The sequence below is a fragment of the Sciurus vulgaris genome (genome assembly GCF_902686455.1).
Source record: "Sciurus vulgaris genome assembly, chromosome: 3".
Lineage (NCBI taxonomy): Eukaryota > Metazoa > Chordata > Mammalia > Rodentia > Sciuridae > Sciurus > Sciurus vulgaris.
The window spans coordinates 42,953,881-42,976,550 of record NC_136463.1 but is presented as its reverse complement, the minus strand read 5'-3'; the positions used below and the strand labels follow the sequence as shown (position 1 = coordinate 42,976,550).

At 44.3% G+C, this 22,670-nt stretch overlaps 2 protein-coding genes across 6 annotated transcripts in view; one reads left to right on the top strand and one right to left on the bottom strand.

Moving 5' to 3' along the window:
- Window positions 1-8,887, bottom strand: part of GID4 (GID complex subunit 4 homolog) — a 23,488-nt gene extending 14,601 nt beyond the window's left edge. Inside the window, exons 1-3 of one of the 2 annotated variants that reach the window (XM_079132941.1) lie at window positions 8,525-8,646; window positions 6,505-6,672; window positions 3,129-3,188 (exon numbers count right to left, since the gene is read on the bottom strand). In XM_079132941.1, the coding sequence (XP_078989067.1) occupies window positions 3,129-3,188; window positions 6,505-6,585 (141 nt within the window). In that variant the 5' untranslated portion in view covers window positions 6,586-6,672; window positions 8,525-8,646. Of the gene's footprint in view, window positions 1-3,128; window positions 3,189-6,504; window positions 6,673-8,524 lie in introns of both variants that reach the window. The other variant, XM_079132940.1, reaches the window with a different exon arrangement.
- Window positions 7,766-22,670, top strand: part of ATPAF2 (ATP synthase mitochondrial F1 complex assembly factor 2) — a 17,572-nt gene continuing 2,667 nt past the window's right edge. The window contains exons 1-7 of one of the 4 annotated variants that reach the window (XM_079132932.1): window positions 7,772-7,938; window positions 15,898-15,942; window positions 16,168-16,313; window positions 17,754-17,851; window positions 19,561-19,641; window positions 21,382-21,494; window positions 21,909-22,024. In XM_079132932.1, the coding sequence (XP_078989058.1) occupies window positions 16,305-16,313; window positions 17,754-17,851; window positions 19,561-19,641; window positions 21,382-21,494; window positions 21,909-22,024 (417 nt within the window). In that variant the 5' untranslated portion in view covers window positions 7,772-7,938; window positions 15,898-15,942; window positions 16,168-16,304. Of the gene's footprint in view, window positions 7,939-9,175; window positions 9,485-15,897; window positions 15,943-16,167; window positions 16,314-17,753; window positions 17,852-19,560; window positions 19,642-21,381; window positions 21,495-21,908; window positions 22,025-22,670 lie in introns of those variants that run through there. The other 3 variants (XM_079132929.1, XM_079132931.1, XM_079132930.1) reach the window with 3 other exon arrangements.

Sequence of the window (22,670 nt, the reverse complement as noted above, 5' to 3'; positions counted from 1 at the left end):
AAATACATGCCCGTAGGAAGAATATTAGGGAAAAAAAAGTCAAAGACAGAGAGAGATATAGCCTGCAACAGCCCCCACCCCCAGGCAGGCATGGGCTTCAGTCATGGAAGTCATCAACTAACAGCTCTTGCTGATTCCAGGTTCACCCAAAACTGTCAGATAATGGGTACACTGGCTTTCCATGCAGACTTATCTTTTGAGGAATTAACATTCATTTAGCCAGTATGTCAATGAGAACTTCTAGAATAGGCAAGCACCTCATTCTAAGAGTAAATGGGCACTTCTGTTCATATATCAGTGTCTTGTGAGTTTGGTTAGTGTGATCCATCTCCCTTCTTCCAAGCAAGTCTAGCACAATGTCAGCTGGAGTTTCCAATCTCATCTAAGGAGTCAGGGAAGGGCTGACCATGGCCACCCTGCCAGTAGATGGGCTCCCTGGGAAAGGTATAATGGTGGCCAGTGCAGAAATGCATAATGTTATTTACCACCCATTCTTTATAATACTGGAATTTCATTTCTAAAAGGCACACAAACTATAAAGCTGTGCTTTGTAAATATGAAGCATGTTATCTTCGATTTAATTTTTAATATTCTACATTGCAACTACTACGACTAAAACCTATACCATTTACATAATCTAATTCAAATAAATTACACATTTGACAGTCTAACAATTATAAATGAGAAAACAAACAAAAAAAGGTATAAAATTCATTCATATTCATTACAGTTTTCTGCATTTTACTAATTACCTACAGCAACCAAATGTCAGATATATGATTTTTACAAGTTATCAAGTAGCTGTGCAACTCTGTGAATATACCAAAAGTCAATGAATTGTATACTTTAAATGGGTGAATTATACAGTATATGAACTATAGCTCAATAAAGGTAATAACAATTATTTCAAAAAGGAATTCTGAGTATATACAACTATAATGCACCAATACAAAGAATGTGGGGAAAAAATCTCCCCCAACACCCAAAATTCTGCCAGATATAGTAGTACACTCATAATCCCAGTGATTTAGGAGGCTAGGGCAAGAGGATGGCAGTTTAAGAACAGACTTAGCAAATTAGTGAGACTTTCTGTCTCAAAATAAACATTATAAAAGGGCTGGGGATGTGGTTCAGTGGTAGAGTACCTCTGGGTTCAAGTCCCAGTATCAAAAATAGAGAAAGATTAAGAAAAAATCCTAAGCATCTGAGGCCTAAGCAGGACTTAGGGACCCTAGGGAAAAAAGATGGACCTTTCTTTAACTGGCAATATCAGTCCATCACTTGATCTTGACTTGGGGTAGATTTGTGCCCTCCAGGTCATTCTACCTGCACACCAATTTTGCCAAGAGGAATGAGTGTCTACAGTTCTGTTAAGAGCCTAAGTTATCAGGGGGAGTAAGGAGGAGAGGACAAGGGGAGATACTGGGGAATAATACTGATCAAATTAAATTGTTATATTGTATGCATGTATGAATATGTAACAATGAATCCCACTATTATGAATAACTATAATGCACCCACAAAAGTATGGGGAAAAAAAAAAAAAAGAGCCTAGGGTTCCCAGTGGGCTGGCCCTAGTGAAGGGCCATGCTAGTGTCGACTCCTTAAGGGAGTCTCACTGCTGTTCCTGACTCATAGGGCTAAGTTGCCCTTAGTAAGGGCAACTTGCTTCCAATGGAGAGGTCATAGCCATTAGCATTTCTGTCCACTGTGTCTAGATTTCTAATGTTACTTATCATTTCTGTGCAGCTTCCTATGACACTGGTGATTGGCTTTGGAGTTAACATTCCAATGTGCTACACATTTTGCTGGTTTCCTTCTGAAGTTAAATGTTTATGCTCTGTGTTCCACTAACAAATGTACCTGCTTCCTTATGAATTGAGCATATTCTGTTTTACTATACATTTTCTCCTACCACAAATCCAAAGGCTAAAATCCTTTACTATTACTTTCTACCCATACTCAATTAGATAATACCTTTTGTCGAAACAACAAATTTCATAGAAATTCTGAGTCTAACTTTTAATATAGAAAAGTAGACAGAGTTTGGGGGTGTAGCTCAGTGGTAGTGCACTTATCCCCAGCATGGCCAAAAGGAAAAAAAAAAAAAAAAAAAAAAGTAAAGCAAAACAAAGTAGGAGAACCAGAGGGAATCATCCCATATTCATATTATATTCTTGCCTGCCACTTACTCTAAAATGGTTTTCTCCCCTTAGAAAGTCCACTAAATAAGCAGAGCAGATTTTTAATTCTTACTTTTCAAATGAGGAAACTGAAATGAAGAGAAATGAAAGGTCACAAAACCAGTAAGGAACGCAGCCCAATATTGCTGGGTCATCCAAACTATAAGAAGTGATAACAGGCCACAGGACACTGCAGAAAGGTCACACTCAGGCACTCATAGCAGAGCTCAGCGGCCAGTCATTCCTTCCTATTCCTGTTTACCCATTAATGGAAAAGAAGGGATGCTCTTTCTTACCTTCTAAATCCCAGGAGTTCTGAAGTTTGAAAAGTTAGAACAAATGAAGGAAAACACTCTACTTTTATCCAGCAGGTAAAACAGGACAGTCACTTTTCAATGTTCCAATGAAGCTGAGTTTTTGAATGACTGATGCTTATACAAGTAGTGGCTATATTCTCATCATGTATATATTCATGTACACATACACACACACACACACACACACATATTTTTGCTTAAAAAAAAAAACACAACAGGGGTCGGGGTTGTGGCTCAGTGGTAGAGCATTTGCCTAGCATGTTTGAGGCACTGGGTTTGATTCTCAGCACCACATAAAAATAAATGAATTTTTAAAAATGGTCTAACATCTAAAAAATATATTTTAAAAAACACAACAAAATCAATAGTTTTGATCTCATTGTGAGATTATGGTAGAGCATGTGTGCTTAGCATGCGCCAGGTCCTAGGTTCCATCCTCACCACCAAAGTTGGAAAAAAATTTGTGGATGTGTATACTTCTCAGCAGGACACATCAGAACTGCACTGTATGTTCTCCATATGATAACAATGCTTAGAAATGGAGTTGGGATTGCCTGCCCTCAACCCTGTGGGACTGCTGAGCATGTCACCCACTTCCCAGTTTTAGCTCAAGTGAGCAAGTGCTTACCTCCGTAAGGCCTTTAATCTTCAGGTATCCACAAAGATAAGAGTTCCCTGTGTCCACGTGCTAAAAACAAAAGGACACACAGACCATTGTAAACAGATGAATACACCTTGGACATGCTGGGGGAGTACTTTGGAAACCCTGTGAGGCATGTGCATGTCCAATGGAGCCAAAGGGTCTCAAAGCCTTTGGGACTTTTACCAGTCCTCCCTATACATGTGCCTGTTCTTTCAATGCAAACTGATCCCAGGGCACTCTCAACTTCCTTCAGCTGGAATTTGGGGACTGAAGTGCCTTTTGAGAACAGTAAGTCTCTTGCTCATCTACAGACATTGTACATTATTAAGCACCAGGTCTCTCTACCTGTACACATGGGTATCATCCCTAATCCTGGGTCTGACTTTCTAATGACTCTCTAGTCTCCCTTTGTTTCCCTGTAACTCAATCACTAGTTTAGAAAATGTACTCCTGCCCTGGCATTTATCCAAAGTACCATGCTGCACTATTTCTTTATGAAATGAGCAGAATATTCAGGAATAGCACCTTAGGAAGAACTTACATGGTATAATTTTAGTTATGAACCAAAATTCCAACCAAACCTCTGATTATATTGTGAATGTCTGCCCTGCCTATTCATATACAGATGCTAGAGTTTCTTAATGAGAAAAGTCATGAGCTGAAAATAAATAGGAATAACAGGCATAGTAAATTTTTAGGTTTAGTAGCCACCAATTATTGGTTGCTGAGACTGCTGGATGCCTACGACCAATTTTCTCTTTTTTTCATGCAGGTAGTGTCTCTATTATGTACTGGCAGCTACCCTATCCTGAAAGATGTGGTCAACCCTGATGGATCTAAGATAAGCTTCAAGCCACCATTCTCCTCACAAGTCACTGGTTTAGGGGTAAGTAACCCAGGTTCTGGCCAATGGGACGTGTGTGAAAATCTCCTGGATGCACCCATAAAAAAAGCACTGGCTTTGGAAGAGGCACATGAAGAAGAAATGGCCTTTTTCCTTCCCCTGGTGGTGGTGGTACCTGTATATAGAGTCCAGTCTTAGGACAGTCATTAAGAGATTAGGAGGATAAACAGGCCACACAAAACTAGGGATGACAGCCCACCCAGTAAGATGGAAGAAATATGGTCCATCAAAGGTCTCTTAACTATCCTAGGACCATGTTGCCGACAAATTCCTTATAATTTGACATAATAAGTTCACTTGTTCTGTAAACTATTTTGAAATGCAAAATATGGTTACTCATGGTTGAAAGCATACTAACTAGTACATTTTACCCAAAACTATACAGACTCACCCTGAACAGGCAAAGTATGAGAGTTTGTGACTTAAAATTGTCACAAACTCTGGAACTTTGCCTACTAGCCTCTGAATCAAAGCAAATCAAGTCATGGCGGTACCTGTAGCACAATGAGAATTTCATTTTAAATGAAGTCTCATTTCAAGAAACTAGCAAAGTTTTGTGGCATTTATCAGATTTGGGAATTCAACTACTTTCAATTACACCATAAATGAAATACTAAGGCAGTCCTTCAAAACTGTAATGAACTTGGTCAGCCAGATGATGTCAGCACTGAAGCAATCAAGCTTCAATGAAGCTAAAGTGCCTTCACAGTTTGGTGCTGGTGACAAAGGTATTCCATGTGAAAACTGCCAAAGCATTTTATATGCCCTCATCTGCTGACCTTGGCATAGGACATTATGGAAAACAGCTGATTCACACTAACATGGTTCAGCAAAGAACTTTTATTAAAAAGTTCTAACCTGAGGCCTTAAATTTCATACACGCAATTCTCATTGAATGCAGTATAGTTTGGGGTTTCACAGCTGCTGGAAAGGGTATCAGGTGGCAGGGATACATGCTAATAAGATTAAAAATTGAACTGTAAATTGGCTCACATTTGCATGGATTATCACATGCTCAAGAATCAGAATTTCTGTTTGGCCTCTATTCAACCATGTGTCTCTCCTATTCTGCCCAAATTGATCTTGATGATAGTTAGTGAACTCAAATTACCCCACAACACATACAGTTTTCACCAAATGAGGGGCCAGCATCTCAGTGAGAAAGATAACAAGGCAAATGTTCAGCAAGGAAGTCTCACAGCACAGCTGTATCCAACAGCTGCTCTTTTTAATATTCCTTTTACAGGGACCCAGGCTTCACTCTACTGGTGGCTTCTGGGATAGTAGGAGAGAGCAAGAGCGTTCACAGTAAGAAGGGGAAAAAAGACCCAGTCAGAACCCCACAAAGATTTAAGAAACTCTATACTGGAATATCCCAGTAGAAAATGCTCCAAATAGCACACAAAAAGATGTCCATCATCACCAGTCACCAGGAAAATTCAAACACAGACCACACTGAGCTACTTCACACCCATTAGGATGATGACAATCAAAAAGATGAACAAGAGCAAGTATTGAAGAGGATATGGTTGGTAGAAATGTAAAATGACACTTCCACTTTAGAAATGACTGGTAGTTCATCAAAATGTTACATATAGAGTTACTATATGACCCAGTAGTTTCACTCTTAGGTTGACCTACCCACCCAAAAGAAGTAAAACACGACCACATAAATACGTGTACATGAGCTGAGCACAGTGCTTAAGCCTACATTCCAGCACTCAGGAGGCTGAGGCAGGAGGATCACTTGAGCCCACAAGTTTAAAGTCAACCTGAGCAGCACAGCAAAACCCCATCACAAGAACAAACCATAAATGAACAAACTTGTACACAGATGTTCATAGCAGCATTATTTGTTAGAGGCAAAAAGTATAAACAACCCAAATGTTCACCAACTGATATACATCAATGTCCATCAAAGGATAAACAAAAGGTTGTTATATCCATACAATGAACAAAGGGACAATAAAAAGGAATGAAGTGTTGATACACACTAAAATATGGATGAATCTTGAAAATATTATACAAAGTTAAATAATTCAGTCACAAGAGGACAAATACTGTCATTGAAATAGCCAGAACCAGCAAAACTAAAAAAAGAAAAGAAAAAAATGTTGGCAGTTGCCTAGGATTGGAAGGGGGTGACAGTTAAAGGTATGAAGGTTTCTTCTGGGGGTGATAAAAATGTTCTCAAATTTGGTTGTTGTGATGGTTGCACAACTTTGAATATACTAAAAATTACTAACGTGTATATTTCAATAGGTGAATTATATGTGAATTACATCTCAATAAAGGTACTTGAAAAGAAAAAGAAAGAAGCTGACTTACGAAAGACAGAAGAAATATTCTGAGAAGGCTGAGTCTAAGAAACTAGTCCTGGCTGAAAAACCAGATGATGGGGCAAGTTACATGCCACTGACAAGTCGCAATGATGTTATTCACGTAACAGCAGCTCACCAATCCAGATGTAGAATGGCATTCCTTGGCATAGCCACTGCCCCCACCATCAGGCATCCTACTTAAGTGGCTTCCAGCCATCAGTCAGTCTGCTCTGGGTGGCCTGAGACATACCAGTCTTGCCCCAACTCAATCACTGCTTCTATTGAATCACAAGGAGACTGGCACCTGGGAAGAATTCAGAAATAACACACTAATGACAGAAGGGAATAGTCACTGAAACTTCCCTTTGACACCTAGCTACGCTCTCAGTTGTCCCCTACCACACTGGAAAACATCAAATGGGCAAACTTGGGGCCTTCGTGGGGACCCAGGAATCTCAATTCCAGAATTTGATTAGTTGAATTAAAAACAAGACAAACAAAACAACCTGACCTTTATAATCAATTCTTACATTTTACACAAAAAAGAAGGGAATTACATTAGGCATAGAGTTATGGGGCTGAAATATCTCAGCTACAGTAGTTTTTCAATTACAATAAATATCACGACTCATTTTAAATTTACAGATCAAAGGCACAATTAACACGAGGAAGCAGCTTTCTCAACCAAAGCCAGAAGAAAAACTATTTACTCCCACAAAGTGGTAAGAAAAAAAGGAACTGAGGAGTGCTTTACAGTTAGCAGAAAAAAGAGGCATCCCCACTGTCTTTTGAGTAGGAAACCTAATTGTTCAGAAGAGAGACTAAGAGGGCAAAGGGTGAACATGAAGAGGTACATTGTATATTCCACCCTCACAAAGAGGAGCAGTGAGGCAGCATATAGAGCCTCTAAGCTTCTGGAAGGGTTTTCAAAGACCAGGTATTTGGAGGGGCTTCTGGTGTTAGGAGGAAAGGAGAAGGGAGGGGGGAAAGTGGGTCCCCAGGAAGACAGGGGTAAAAACTGAGGAAATAAGTTTTGTGGGGAAGAGAGATAAAAAGCAGTATCTACCACCACCAATGAATCTCTTTCAGCTAGGAAAAACTGTCAAGTGTGCTAACATCTGGGTGAGAGAAGTAAGGTATAGGAAAGGCCCTGGGCAGGTGAAGCTGTAATTCCAAAGCTGATCAGGGACTGGCAGCAGGTACTCAGAAATCCAGGTCAAATAGGGGGAGGTGAGTGGACATGAAATAAAACTGGGTGAGTTAGATTGCCCAGTATATGGGTATCAGAGACTGGAAGGAAGCCCTATGCCTATGTAGATAAAAGTTAAGAACACTTTGAAAGAGGGTCCATAATGAGCTGGATGAAGGTATGGGGTGGGGAGGTCTGGAAGACTTCAAGCTGATGGGAAGTGGCCACAGCGATGGGTAGGAAGTTTTGAGAAGCCTGGGGCAGGCTGCCAGGGGAAGGAGGCAGCTGGGTGCCTGGACCATTAAGACTGAAGGAGGAGGTGGTATCAGGGACCCCAAGAGGCAAGACTGGTGAAGAGCTCCACTCAGCGGCACTCAGGGTGTGAGTACCTGGTCTACACGGGGAGACAGGGACCGAGGGAGGGATTTGTGTGGATTCGGGGCTCACAGTCATAGGAAAGAGGATGCTCCCACGTCTTGGGAGGCTGCTGATTAAGCTCTACTGAGAAGGAAACCATCAAAAGGGGAAGGTCCCAGGGTCTGAGAATAGGGGATCATGTCTCAGGTATGGAGAAATCTGGTCTGGGCCCCAAGTCTGGGGAAACCAATGAAGAGTTCTTCAGGATCTGAGAGGGACTGTGTGGGGCGACAGGTCTGGGGAAAAAGGACCCAGGTTAGAGGACAGCCAGACACGGCGGGGCTTCCGGATCCCCAGGATTCAAGTCTAGACAGTGTTCAGGGTCTGCCAGGAACCGGTCACCACAGGCTCTGGGTCCAGGGGCAGCTCAGGTCTGGGGCTCGGAGAGTGTGAGACACCGGCTAAGCAGGTCCCGGGTGGGAGGCGCCCGGTGTAGGAGGCCCCAGCGGCGAGGGCCTGGTCCGCGGCTGCGGGCTCGAGGAGCCGAGGGCAGGCACGGCCCGTGAGCGCCGCGAGGAGGCCCTCGGGCCCCGGTCGGCCCGGCGCTCACCTGCAGCACCACCTCTACGTCGTACGAGTTCCCCTTGCTCTTCTGGTGGCCGCGGAACTTGGAGCCGCTGTAGAGCAAGCTGGTGGCCACGCCGGGCTGCTGGGTGTTGATGGGCGGCGGCGGGATGAGCGAGGCCGCGGAGGCGGCCGAGGCACCGGCCGGCGGGGGACACTCGGTGCGGACCGGCATCGCGGGGTCCCCCGGAGCCAGGGCTGGGGGGAGGGGGAGAGGAACCGCCGCCGCCGCGCGGGAGCCGAGGAGGGTGGCGGGGAGGGAGGGGCTGGGGCACGCACGCGCGGGGTGGGGGCGGGAGGGGCACCACCCGCCCGCTGCCTGCGGACCAAGCTCTTGGGCCGGCACCGGGACCCCGGGACCTGCGAGCAGGGCCTCCCTGTCCTGAGCTGGGTCCCCCTCCCCACTTGCCCTCGCACACACACTACCCCTTCCGATTGGCTCAGGAGCGCCGAGGGGGCGGGAGTAGGCTCACGCGGCGCTTCCACTCATTGGCGAGCGGAGAAAACACGTGGCGAGGTGCGCGAGCTACTTTCTGGGACTTGTAGTCTTCTTCCCGAGGCGCGGCGTGAGCGGGGCGGGGCAAAGGCGCGTTTGTGATGCTGATTGACTGGGGGTGTGCGCCAGGGGCGCGCGGCGGCGACGGCGCGCCGTAGGTGTCATGTGAAAGATGGCGGCGTCCAGGGGAGGCTGAGGGCTCTGGGAACGTGGTGAAAGGTTTCCGTACGGCCCCAGCGGCTAGCGTCCGAAGAATTCGTTCGCTGTTCCCTGCCCTCTGGCTTCGCTGCACGCGTCCTCCCAGGTCCTACGGTGCGATGTGGAGGAGTTGCCTTCGGCTGCGAGGCCGGGGGCATTGCCTCCTGAACCGGTCCCCGAGTGATCCCACCATCTCAGTGAGTCAGGGGCCAGGTCCCCAGTCCCCGGCCCGGGCCTACGCTCCCCCGACAGGTGAGACCAGGACTTTACTTTTTGGCCAGTGGCCAAGTCGGGCTAAGCCGAACAGGTCTTCAGCCGAGCAGTTTGGGGTGATTGAGGCAGGGCTCAAGCCCACGAGGTTATTCAGGCCAATCAGATCCGGGTGTAGATGGGAAAAGGTGGAGACCACCCGAGTATATGCAGGGCAGTCAGGGCAGAGATGGTGATTGACATTTGGCCCGTGTGACTGTTCTCAGAGCTTATGGCTTTCCTCTCTTTAATAAGTTGTCTTCCTTGTTTTCCATCAGGGAAATTTGGGCTCTGGACCAGAACTTCCAAGATCACAGAGCAGACTCTGCGCTTTGTGTAGGGCAAAGGCTGAACTGTACTTTGTGTCCCTAGAGCAGATGGATCCATCCCATGCACTTTCCCTGCAGTTTCTAGGTCCTCTGTCCTAGCACCCTGCCACAACCCCTGCTTTCTCTGGAGCCTTTTCTCTTAAGTGGGAGTTGACACCGTGCCTCCTTTGTCCACCTGTGACTGTGGCAAGGCCTAGAAGAAGGTAGTGGCTCTTTCACTGCTGCAGGAGAGAGAGACTAGGGTAAGAGGAGTGACTTACTTCAGTGAATGAAAAGTAGTAATACACTCCTTCCATTTGATTAGTTTTTCTGTGTTGGGGGCGGAGGCACAATGGTCTTCGAGACAGATGTGATATCCACCTGAATGATGTTCACTGTCAAATGCAAAGGTTACATTATCTTGACTACACAGTGACATATACTCTGATAAGGGAAGTACAAAGAAGTGGTGAGAACACATAGACGAACTTCCTCCCATTTGGGGCTGTTCAGGGGCTAGAGAGGGCCTTGAGTGAAAGAGCATTTAAGCTGGGCATTGATCTGTGAGTTCAGTGAAGAGGAGGAGGAAGAGTGTTGGGTGTCTCCAGCATATCCAGAGGTGACAGCAGGGTGTAAGAGACCTTGCCCTAATACTGCCTGCTTTAGGAAATTCAGAACTTCACAGGCAGTTTGGCATTGTGACAGGAGTACAAATCAGGGGTTTAGTGCTGGTTTAGGCATGTAACTACTTCATTTTTTTTTTTTTTTTTCAGTAAGTTGAAGCTGTAGTTGCCTGTGGGGATCCTTCTATCCATAACTTTATACAAATGGGGAAAGAGGTTGAATGCAGCAGGAAGCTGAGGTTTCATCTTTCCTTAAGTGAAGGATCTGGAGGTGGGCCCTACACAACCAGTAAAGAGGAAGAAGGGTGTGGTGGCATGCATCTCTAATCCCAACTACCTCAAAGGCTGACGTGGGAGGATCACCTGAGCCCAGGAGTTCAAGGCCAGCCTGGGCAACATAGTGAGGCCCCATGTCAAAAAAACAAGTAAAGGAAAAAAAAGAGGAAAAAGGAAGGGCATCCCAGGAGGCACAACACGAGTACAAAGAATATAATCAGATGTTTACTAAGTTGGAAAAAGCAAAGAGTTAATTTAGGTGAGTGGATGCTTATTTTCCAATATGGTAGCACTTGATCTACCATCTTCTTTTCTTTTGTACTGGAAGCTTCCTAGTTTATAGTTTAGGATCTTGGAATCCTAAACCTACGTGTTAGGTTGTCAAATGTGAAAGCAAATAGGAATGATGCATGAGGCACAGTAAGAGGGGTACATAAATCAGGCTTTGTGTTCTACAAAGGCTTTACCACTTGTGAGATTTTTGTATGTCTTTGGAGTGGTGGAAGAGTAAATCCAAGTGGGTCCTTTTTGATGAAGACTGCAGTTGGCAAGGTGATTGAATGTGGCACATTAGGAATGTTTATGCCACCAAAAGTTGTTGAAAAGAGAGGAAGGGTTTAGACAAGGGTCACTTAGGCATTGGAGGAGGAGATGGTGCAGCAAGGAGACCTCTGTGAGGCTGTTGTGGCCCAGTTTGTACCAGTTTGTCAGAGGTCTGGTGACTACCTGGAGGGAGAGGTGTTCTGGAGAAGCAGCCTATCTAGCTCATGTAAACACCCAATGATGTCAAGTCTGGAAGACTTGCCTCTACCTTATAAGTTGTTTTATCATTGAACAAGACCAGTGTCTGAGTCTCTACCACTTCATAGGCATTCCTACCCTGTCATTTGCATAGGGTGGGTGATGTGGTTTAAGGGAGATTTGTAGTCTAGATCAGAGGTCCAGGCTGCCACCTATTTTGTCAATAAAGTTTTATTGGAATACAGCCACATTTTTTTTCCTTTACATCTTGTTTATGTCAGCTTTCACTACCGTGGCAGAGCTAGGTTGCAAGAGAGACTGTATGGTCTGCATAGCCTAAAATATTGTCTGGCTCTTTGTAGAAAATGTTGAACAACCTCTGCTGTATTGAAGAGCAATTTGGAAAATGGTACATATATACATTTGGTCAGAAGATTATTTTAACAGCTTTATGGAAATATAATTCACCTGCCATATAGTCATTCATTTAGTGTAAATTCAGTAGTTTTTAGTGTGTTCATGGAGTGTCAACCATTACCACAATTTTAGAACATTTTTATCACACTCAAAAGAAATCTGCCTTTACTCCTTTCATTCCCCTAGCCCTAGGCAACCACTATTTTACTTCCTTCCTTTATAGATTTCCCTGTTTTGGACATTTCACATAAATAGAATGTAGTCTTGTTTAACTGACATTTTTCACTTAGCATGCTTAAAAAAAGGTTTATCTGGGTCATATCATGTATCACTATTCCATTCTTTTTTATTGCCAAATAACATTCAGGTATACCACGTTTGTATACAGGTATACCACATTTTATTCATCTGTTCATCCATTGATAGACATGTAGATTGCTTCCATCCTTTGATTGTTATGAATAATGCTGCTGTAAACATTTATGTACAAGATTTTGTGTAAGTTTTTATTTCTCATAGGTATATACCTAAGAGTAGAATTGCTAGGTAAAATGGTAACTCTAACTTTTTTAGGACCTGCTAGATTATTTTACATTTCCAATAGCAGGATTCCAATTTCTCCACATCCTTGCCAACACTTGTTATTGTATATATTTTTGATTATAGCCATCCTAAAAGTATGAAGCAATTTCAGTATATATTTCCCCGATGACTAATGAGATCAAATTTTTTCATGTACTTGTCCATTTATGTATTTTCTTCAAAGAATATCCATTCAAATCCTTTGGACATTTTTATTTTTATTTTCTTTAATATATATTTTTAGTTGTAGATGGACACAATACCTTTATTTTATTTATTTTTATGTGGTGCTGAGACTTGAACCCAGTGCCTTGCACATGCTAGGCAAGTGCTCTACCACTGAACCACAATCTCAGCCCCTCCTTTGGTGATTTTTAATTGGGTTATTTATCTCTTGTTATTGTGTTGAAGGATTTCTTTATACATTTGGACTGAAGAATTTTGATACCTGAAAACAGCTGCTTGGAACTGCCTCTGTGAAGAGGGAGGGATGTCTGGATTTAGAATTTCAGTTTAAGGCTTAAGGTCCACCAGGTGGCACTGCTTTAAAAGATAAAGATGTTGCCTCAGCTCTGAGACCAGTACTTCCTCTTCTTGGTGCACTGTGGGAGTTGTAGTTCCTGAGGCTTTGAATATTTCTGAAGGAAAAGCCAGCCTGGAAATTGTGACTGGTAGATCACTTACTGATTCATAAAGACTAAGACAAGAGGATTGTAGGGGGGAAGCGATGCAGAAAACTGCTTGTTTCTTTATATGGATTGAAGCAACTTTACAAGAAAAAGGAACCCAAAAGATATTAATTTCCCATTTAGCACTTTTCACATGGGCAGGTTTTAAAAGTTATTCTCTGCTTCTCTAGCCTGTTTTCCTGTGGCCATCTCTTTAAATTCAGCACTTTTTCATACATCAATTTCTTTGCATCTACATAGTGCACAAAGCTGTCTATGAAAAAGCACTGTGTATGTTTTTACCACAGACATTCTGTAAAAGGACCCTTTCATACTCAATGTAAATCCCAGTTCTGCAGGATCCTACAAATTTGCTGTTTCCATTGTTTTTAAAGGTTGTATTCCTGTTGATGTCAGCTAAACTGTATTCACTGAAAATTTGAAAGCTTCCTAGGCTCCCAGTGATCTCATGATTTGTCTTATGTGAACCATAAAAGCCTTCATCTTTTTGACATTAAGGACTCATGAATCCCACCAAATAAATTGTCCAGATCACATTCTTCTTTGCCTGTGTGATCTCTTTAGTTGGCTGTCTTTGTCCTCCTTACTGTGACCTACATGTCCCCCTGTTTCTGAAGGTTTGACCCCATCACCCTCTCTGGGCATCTCTGACCATTCTCTGCTGGACAGCTCCAGTCTTCTGCTGATCATCTTTTTAGTTCTCCAAAACTCTGCTATCCTGAAGCTCTGCACCTTTACACAAGTTTTTTCTAATTTTGGAAACTACTTCCACACACATCCTCCCCAAATGAATTGATCAATGAGATTTAGTAATTCCTGCTGCTTCTTTGGGTCACAAATGAAATCTGACTGCTTGGAGATGTTCCTGCAGCCTAGGATAAGATCAGGCTTCCTCGGTTTGTGTTTCTGTCATCCCATGTGCTCTCATCACTTGATCATTTGCCTGGTTTAGTGTCTCCCACCAGACGGTAAGAGCCTTAAGGGTACATCCCATCCCAAGACTGTCACACATCCTGGACTGTGATCAGTATTCACTGAAGTGTACTCCAAGACTGAAATTTGCCCCTCTGAGTGTCAGTTCTTTATTCAGAAGAACCCCCATCTAAAACATAACCACACATGTGCCTGTCTTCAAATCTGAGGATCAGGAAACTTTGGGCTCCTTTTACCCTTCTTCCATCTCTTTTACTACATGGTTTTCTCCCATTTTGAGAGGAAAGTTTGGTCTTTCCTTCCCTGCCCTTCTGTTCTTCCTGCTCCCTTCCGGTTTTTTCTTATTCAGATACAGCAAAGTTGGACAGCTGAGCAGAATATAACACTTCCTTCATGTGAAACTTAGATGCCCCAGCAGTTTTTGGAGGTTCAACCCTGTTCTGTCAGCTTCTGCCTCAGTTCACTTCTCTAGTGCTAGTCTCAGGCCCATTTCCCAGGCCTGCGCTGGGCAGTGTGTTTGTGTGCTCACTGGTATGTGGCACTGTCAGCTGGCACTTACTGCTTACTTGGGAAAAGTCCTTCCCAGTGTTGAGTCAGAGCATTGCCCAGCCAGGGCATCAGAAAACACAAGGGACATAGCCTAGATACCTTAATCCAGACCCAAGACAGGAAAGGAGGCCTCAGACATGTCTGACCCACAAATTGGATAAGACCAGATGCCAGATAAAATAGGGAAATTTAAAAGCTCTAGGGTAATGGAAACCTTTTTTGGTGCCAAATGTGTGATAGAATCAGTGTTATGATTTCAGATGAGGGTGGTAAATTGTGCCAGATCACCTTGGCAGCCTGATCTGATCAACCATTTTTTTTTTTAACTCTACAAAGACAAGGATTTTTATCTGTTAGTCATTATTATATCCCAAGTGCCTAGAATAGTATCTGACACATAATGGGCATAGTTTTGTGGGAAAAACTTTGGACTTTAGTTTGCTAGTAAGTTAAACCATGGAAATGCAATTTTGATTTTTCTGTATTTAAGGATTAATGATGGCAAATGAGATATATGGAAATAACTGATATGATGTGGAAAACCTAAAAAAATATGTTTAGAGTAAAACCAGATGCCCTCTTTCCATTACCCTTTCCCCCTACCATGCACACATACCAGGTTTTCCAGAATTTTCATAGTCTAAAGAAAACATAGGGCACAGATTTTCCCCATTCTTGGAGGAAATGTTTAAAGTTCCTGTTGAATACACAAGCAAGCTGGTTAATTAGGTTAATTAATTGGAGAGGGAGGATGGGAAATGCTCCTGGGAGCTTTACTTTCTGCCTGTGTGCCACACACACACACGCAGAATGTGTGCCACGTGCACACATTCTGGCTTCTCATTTATTCTTCTTAGAGGCATCAGAATCTTATCTAAAATGGGTCTCTGGCTTTAGACACCAACTTGAGATTTGGGTGTATTATGCTGTGGCCCCAGAAGAGTGGGGTGGTGAACATACTTGTTATTAAAGCAGAAGTGGTTGGAAATCTGTCAGGTCACACAGTCTGCAGCTCCAAGAATCCCCTGATCAGACTTGCCCTTGGGTTTGGAGACTGGCAGAGGCATGACCAGCATGTCCTCTTCCTCCCTCATCCCTGGAGAGCAGATGCTCCCCTCCCCCCAGCTTTAATCAGAAGCCGTTGATTACACCAAAGAGTAGGGCAGACCTTGAATGGTGATATGAAAATCAAGGCAATCAATCAGCATTAACAGTAATGGTGCAAGCTGGTCTTACAGTCCTATGAGCCCTCTTGACGTTATTTTAAATGCCTTTCTGAAAAAAAATCTTTCTTACAGAAAGGAAGAGGTTTTATCAGAATGTCAGCATCACACAAGGTGAAGGTGAGTCTGAAATTTTGACTGCCTCCTTTTTTTTTTTTGTGAATGGTTGGAAACATTTTTCATCTCCAGCTGGTTCAGTGGTGAGATTATCCTTGGCACTTTTGTCAGATATGTTTCTGTAAGGGACTCAGAGTTGTCTTTGTATCAATTCAAACTGCTAAATATAGGAATGGTCACCCGATTCCACTTCACAATCCCTGAGAGTGTTTCATTTGATCTTTCAAGGTGGCTTTGAGATAAATCTGGACCACAGGAAGCTGAAAACTCCCCAAGCCAAGCTCTTTACTGTCCCCAGTGAGGCCTTGGCCATTGCAGTGGCCACTGAATGGGACTCCCAGCAGGATACCATCAAGTTCTACACAATGCACCTGGTAACAAGTTCACAGCACAAACTTACACCCTAACACCTGCTAGGGGCTTCCTAGGCTACTTGGCAAAATTTAGACCCCTTTTCAAGTTGTGACATGGCCCCGGGGATAGGCCTTTGTTGGCCTGGGCTGCAGCCACACTCACCTCTTTTCAGTCTTTGCATAGGCCAACCTCTTTCCCTTTCCAGCTTGTGCAACTGCAGTTCCCTCTGCTTGGAACACCATGCTGGGTGGCCAGTTCCTCCTCTGTTCAGGACAGATGTCACCTTTGCTGACTGTCCAGCTGGCCATTTATTACAGTAGCTGGCCATTTGTTTCATCAGCACTTAGTGTGCAATGACCTGCTTTATGTTTGCATGTTTATTGTCTGCTTTTTCCACTGCATGTCTGCAGGAGCTATGTCTGTTTTATCAACAGCTCCAACAGGAAGTTTAGATGATACCCAGTAATATTGGTTGGGTGCAGGAGTCAACTAGGTAGGTAGGTAAGGCGAGGAAGATTCCCTTGTAGAGATAAACCCCGATCCATACACAGGTGGCTCACTGAGGTACTAGGATGGCAGAGGAGGGAAGGGGATCTGCCAGACTTATTAGTTTCAGCCTCTGTAGTCCCCACCTTGTGACCTTGGGCACCATATGTAAAAGATGAGTGATAGAAGAACCATCTTAGAGTTGTGGCCTGGATTAGGATAAGATGACACATAGAAAACTCTTAGCATGGTCCCAGAAACAGGGTGGACACTCAGTCAATATGAGTTAGTTGCTCTCATCTTGGTCATTGGTATGCATGACCTTGACATACAAATCCAGGGAGCTTCCCTGCAATATCACAGCCCTCTGAGGTAGCACCTGCTCCTTGTCTATCTGATGAAATTTGGGCTACAAATGAATAGTTTGAGTAACCTAAGAAAACTCTTGTTGGTAAGGCAAATCTGGCATAATAATTTTGATCCCAGTTTGGATTTTTTTTTTTCTTTCTAAGTTGTTAAGGGGGCCAGCTGGTAAAGGCTTTGAGTTCCCTGACTACTTAAGATCTCTTATTTATTGAATCTGAGGATGTATTTCATCTCTCAGCCTCAGTTTTCACATCTCTGGAATAGGTCTAATGGTATCCATTCCAAATTGTCGTTGTGAGGATTAAGTTAAATATGGCAGAGCTTGGAAGTAAAGAGCAGAACACCTTGGGAGACATTCCCTAATCCAGGGCTATAAGAGTCCCATGAGTCCTATGAGCATACACAGAGCTTTATGCATGGATCCTGGCTCTTGGACACTCTCAGTGAATATGCTGCTGCCAGGGCTCTGAAAACACTTGGGGTTGAGAGCTGTGCTGTGGTGCTATTTTGTTCTTACCCTGCCGGATCAGATGCAATGTCCTCAGGAGAGCAGGGCTTTTGCCTGGGACTGGCAAGTGGTGATGGGGCACTTTTTGCTTTTGATTCAGACCACATTGTGCAACACATCCTTGGACAACCCAACCCAGCGCAACAAGGATCAGCTGATCCGGGCAGCTGTGAAGTTTCTGGACACTGACACCCTCTGGTAATTGACATTTAGATGAGCAGTCCTCTTGGGCCATGCAAGTCCCCTGGGCTGTTTTGCCTCATTTGCCCAGAGAGTTCTTGGTAGAAGAGGCAGGTGCTTTCCTGTATCCTCACAAGGTGGACAGGTTTCCTGACATTGGCCCCTAGCTGCTCTACAGATCCTTAAGAGAAAGACTTCTCAGGCTACTGAAACACGGGATGCTCCTTGGGTTGGGGTGGTTGAGGAGGGGGGTGTATTCAGCTCTTACAGGTACCAGCACCACAGGGCTCACTTGCCAGTCCCCAGCAGGGTCTCTGATCCTGATTTGTGCCCACTGGCTTTCCTGTCATTACAGATGGTGATAGTCAGGATATGCCTCCTCTTGTTCTCAATGCTCCCCTTGTGTCTGTGTTCTTTGGCTAACTGGCCAGTGATATTTTCCTAGTTGTGCTTGGGATCACTTGTTTGCAGGGAGCAGAATGCATTCAACTTAGCTCAGGGGAAAATGTATTTCTTGCCAGGTGTGGTGGCACACACCTATAATCCCAGTGTCTTGGGAGGCTGAGGCAGGCGGATCACAAAGTTTGAGACCAGCCTCAGCAACTTAGTGAGACCCTGCCTCAAAATTTTTAAAAATAAAAAGAGCTAGAGGGGCTGGGAATATAGCTCAGTTGGTAGAGTGCTTGCCTCACAAGCACAAGGCCCTGGGTTCAATCCCCAGCACCACAAATTAAAAAAAAAAAAAAAGATCTAGAGATGTAACTTAGTGGTAAAGTGCCCCTGGGTTCAATCCTCAGTTCCTCCAAAAGTGGGGGGGGGGGGTTTCTTGAAAACTGTACAGGGGTCCTGACAGGAATGAAGGAAGGTCAGACCACTAGGGTTAACAGCTTGAGAATCCTAGATGCCAGAGCTCCTCCCACCTCCTCCCTGCTGGTTGTGGGTCTGGTAGAAGCAGGAAAGTCCATCCACTCATCTGCTCCTCCCAGCAAACAGCCCAACTCCTCCACACACTCATGATTCTTTGCTTCCCTCTGCTTACATGAGACTGTGACTTGCCATAGTGCCTCCTGGGGTTCCTATCCCATGAGGCTTTGCAGCTCAACTCCCCTCACTGACTCATCTCTGCATCTCTTGGTTTAAATAAGTGGCACAGCCTGACTTCTAGGTTGGTCTTCTCTGATCAAGCATCCAAGCCAAGAGGTGGGTGGGCTCTTGTGGTCCTGTGACCAATGGCATGATGTCTTGGAAGGGGGAAGGCAGGGATACTGTTATTGAGTTGTTGGCATGGTGTTCATATCCAGTGGCTGTGGATCCCAGGTTGCAGTTATTAGGTTGCATCTGTTTTCCAGTAGCACTAATGTGGCAAGCTTGGACTTGTCAGATATCTGGGAGTATTTAGGGCAGTGGTTCACAAACTCAAGCTTAAATTAGAATCCCCTAGAAGGTTTGTTAAAATGTAGATGACTGGGCCCCACCCCCAAAGGTTCTGATTTCAATAGATATGGGAAGCAGCCTGAGAATGTGCCTTGCTAACAAGTACCCAGGTAAGGCCCATGCTGCTGGTCTTAAGGCCACACTGTGAAAGCCACTGCTTTGGGGGATAAGACTTGGAGCACTGGATTGGTGCTGGGAACGGTTTTGCTGTTGCCCTCTGTTCTTCCTTTTCTATCGCTGAATGAAGGAATTGTACTGTTTTATTAATGAAGGTGATTTTTACAATGAATTAGCTACAGGGTGGAAGAGCCAGAGACATTAGTGGAACTTCAAAAGAATGAATGGGATCCAATCATAGAATGGGCTGAAAAAAGGTAAGATGTACACCCCCACTGAAAACATTGAGTGGACCCGGTGTTGGGCAGCATGCTGGCAGGGGTTACTAGGTACCCAGTGCCCTTAGCTAGTTAGCTTTCTGAGTTCAGAGTGCCCTTGGAATTCAGCTCCCCTTATATGTCTGGGGATAGGGTTCCCTTGGAAAAATATGTTTCTAAAATTAATTTCAGCTACCATGCACTGAGCACCTACTACCAGGCACATTGTATCCCATAGGGGCAACTCTGGGTCCTCAGGAAGCACCAGAGACCCCAGGCCCCCTTCCTCCAGCAGGTCAGACCAGCAGTGTTGGTTTGAGTCTCAGCGCTGCCACTAGCAGCTTTGACTTTGGGCTAATAAGTTGATCTCTCTGAGCTTCAATATTCTTGTCTGTAAATGGAGCCAATCATTCCTACTTTAGCATCCTTCATAGCAAACAGTAAATGCAATTACTATACTATTAAATAAAACCACAAACCGTTGTTATACATGGAGAAAACAGGATAGTTTTCTACAAAATTATAGGTAACATCCTGTGGATGTATGGTTTCTAGGAATTGATGATACCCAATATTTTTCCTTGACAGGAAGACTTTTTTGAGGGCAAAATTGAATAGAATTTGATATGGGGGCAAAAAAATTCCATTTCATTCCAAGAGAAATGTGGAAGGGCTGGTATCCATGGCACTGCCTCATCTACATATTGTGTAAACTCACCTGGAGTATTTTTTTGGTGAGGTCCATCAGTCCTATTCATCTACTACACGTTTCCTGAGTGCTCACAGTAGGTTTTAAAGGGAAAGCCAGAACCAGGATTCTACAGGAGCAGATAAAATGTAACAGTTATACCTTATAAGAAATGTGACAGTACAATGCCATTTTGGAAAAAATGAACTACAACACTAATTTAGGTGCCTGGAGATCTTTGCAATGGTACAGAATCATCAAGAGTTTGTGGCAGTTAAGATATCCAGTCCTTAATAGTTCATAGAAAAATCTGGCCATTTCCTACATTCAGTTCGAACTATTAGAAATTTCAGCATGGATATTTTTTAAACAACAAAAGATCCAGTGATATATGAAAGAATTACAAAAATTATTTTTACCCCATTATGTATGTTTTTCCTATGTTCTAAATAGTTTTGATTTATGTGTGTGAGTGTGTTGCTGGAACCTGGCCCTCATGCATGCTAGGTGCTGCCTCTACCATTGAGCCACATCTCAGCCTGTTGGTGATTATGCATCTGAACATGCATCTTCCTGACCCAGAAATCACAGGTGAAGATCAGTGCCTTAAATACTCAATAGAGGCTCAATGGGAAAAAAAATGTTGAGTGATTTATACAAATATTATTTTAAGGAAAACACTATTTAAAAGAAATCTTTTATGGCCTCAAACGTGAAAAAGTTTTTAAAAGATTTAAAGAGCAGGTTACCTACACTTTTGATGAAGATTCCAGGCAAGTGAGTTAGTGTTTCCTGTGAACTCCTTTTCACAGGAATCAGCAATGAACCTTCATTTAGGGTAATTTCTCGTTCCTCTGGATTTGCTTTTGAGGGTTAGAAAATTAGGCCAGAAGGCCATGTAGGGGAAATTGCTTCCAGAATTCTCAAGACTAGCCCCTTGACCACATGTCCTGAAAGGGTATACACATACTCAGTAGTTTACTTCCAGTTAAAAACTGGGCTGCTCTTGGGACACAGCATGCCAGGGATATCCTGCAGCCTTTTCCTTTCAGATATGGCATGGAGATTGGCTCCTCCACCAGCATAATGGGACCCAACATCCCTGCGAAGACGAGGGAGGTGCTCATCAGCCACCTGGCATCTTACAACATGTGGGCCTTACAAGGTATGCACTGAGATTCTGTGGACCTAGGAGGCAGGTGTGATGCAGGTAATGCCAGCCCTTTAACTCAGCTCTAGGTTCATACCCTCCCAGCAGAAAGTAGGATTTCTTTTTTCCAACAGAAGCCTCAAGTTCTCATCTTATTGACCTAACCTGGGTCAGATGCCCATCTGTGAATCAGTCACTGGGCAGGGGTTTGGGGGAGATACACTGACTAGCAAGGATCAGGTCATGTTCTCACCCAGGGAAGAGCAAAGAAAGCCAGAAGAGTGGGCTCAACCACAGGTGAGCCCTGGGTCAATCTCCCACTCCTGCCACCTTTTCTCCACTTACTCCTATTCTCTGTGAGGGGCATAGGGACTCACAGGCTGTAGCAACTGCCCTGTTTTGCATCCTGATTGGCTTGTGTCCCCGCAGGGATTGAATTTGTAGTGGCCCAGCTCAAGTCCATGGTGCTGACGTTGGGTCTGATTGACCTACACCTGACTGTGGAGCAGGCTGTGCTGCTGTCACGCCTGGAGGAGGAATACCAGGTGAGGTGCCACACCTTGGGTCCCCACCTCACCCCTTCCTAATTCACACCAGCCTTATGGGGGGTGTGGCCAACCTATCTGAATTTTTTTCTCCCTATAGTAGAGGGGATTGAATCCACGGGACGGGTACTTTGCTACTGAGCTACATCCCCAGCCTGCCTCCCCCTCCTCCCCCCTTCTCCTCCTCCTCCTTTCCTCCTCCTCCTTCTTCCTCCTCTTCTTCCTCTTCTTCCTCCTCCTCCCCTCCTCCTCCTCCTCCTCCTTTCCTCCTCCTCCTTCCTCCTCCCCCCTTCTCCTCCTCCTCCTCCTTTCCTCCTCCTCCTTCTTCCTCCTCTTCTTCTTCCTCCTCCTCCTCCTCCTCCTCTTCCTCCTCCTCCTCCTCCTCCTCTTCTTCTTCTTCTTTCTCCTTCTCCCTCCTTCTCCTTCTCTCTTCTTTCTCCTTCTTCTTTCTTCTCTCTCCTTCTTCTTCTTTCTTCCTTTTCCTCTTCTTCCTCTTCCTCTTCTTCTTCTTCTTCACTACTGAGCTACATGCCCAACCAGCCCCTCCTCCTCCTCCTCCTTCCTCTTCTTCTTCTTCCTCTTCTTCTTCTTCCTCTTCCTCCTCCTCCTCTTCCTCCTCCTCCTCCTCCTCCTCCTCCGAGACCTC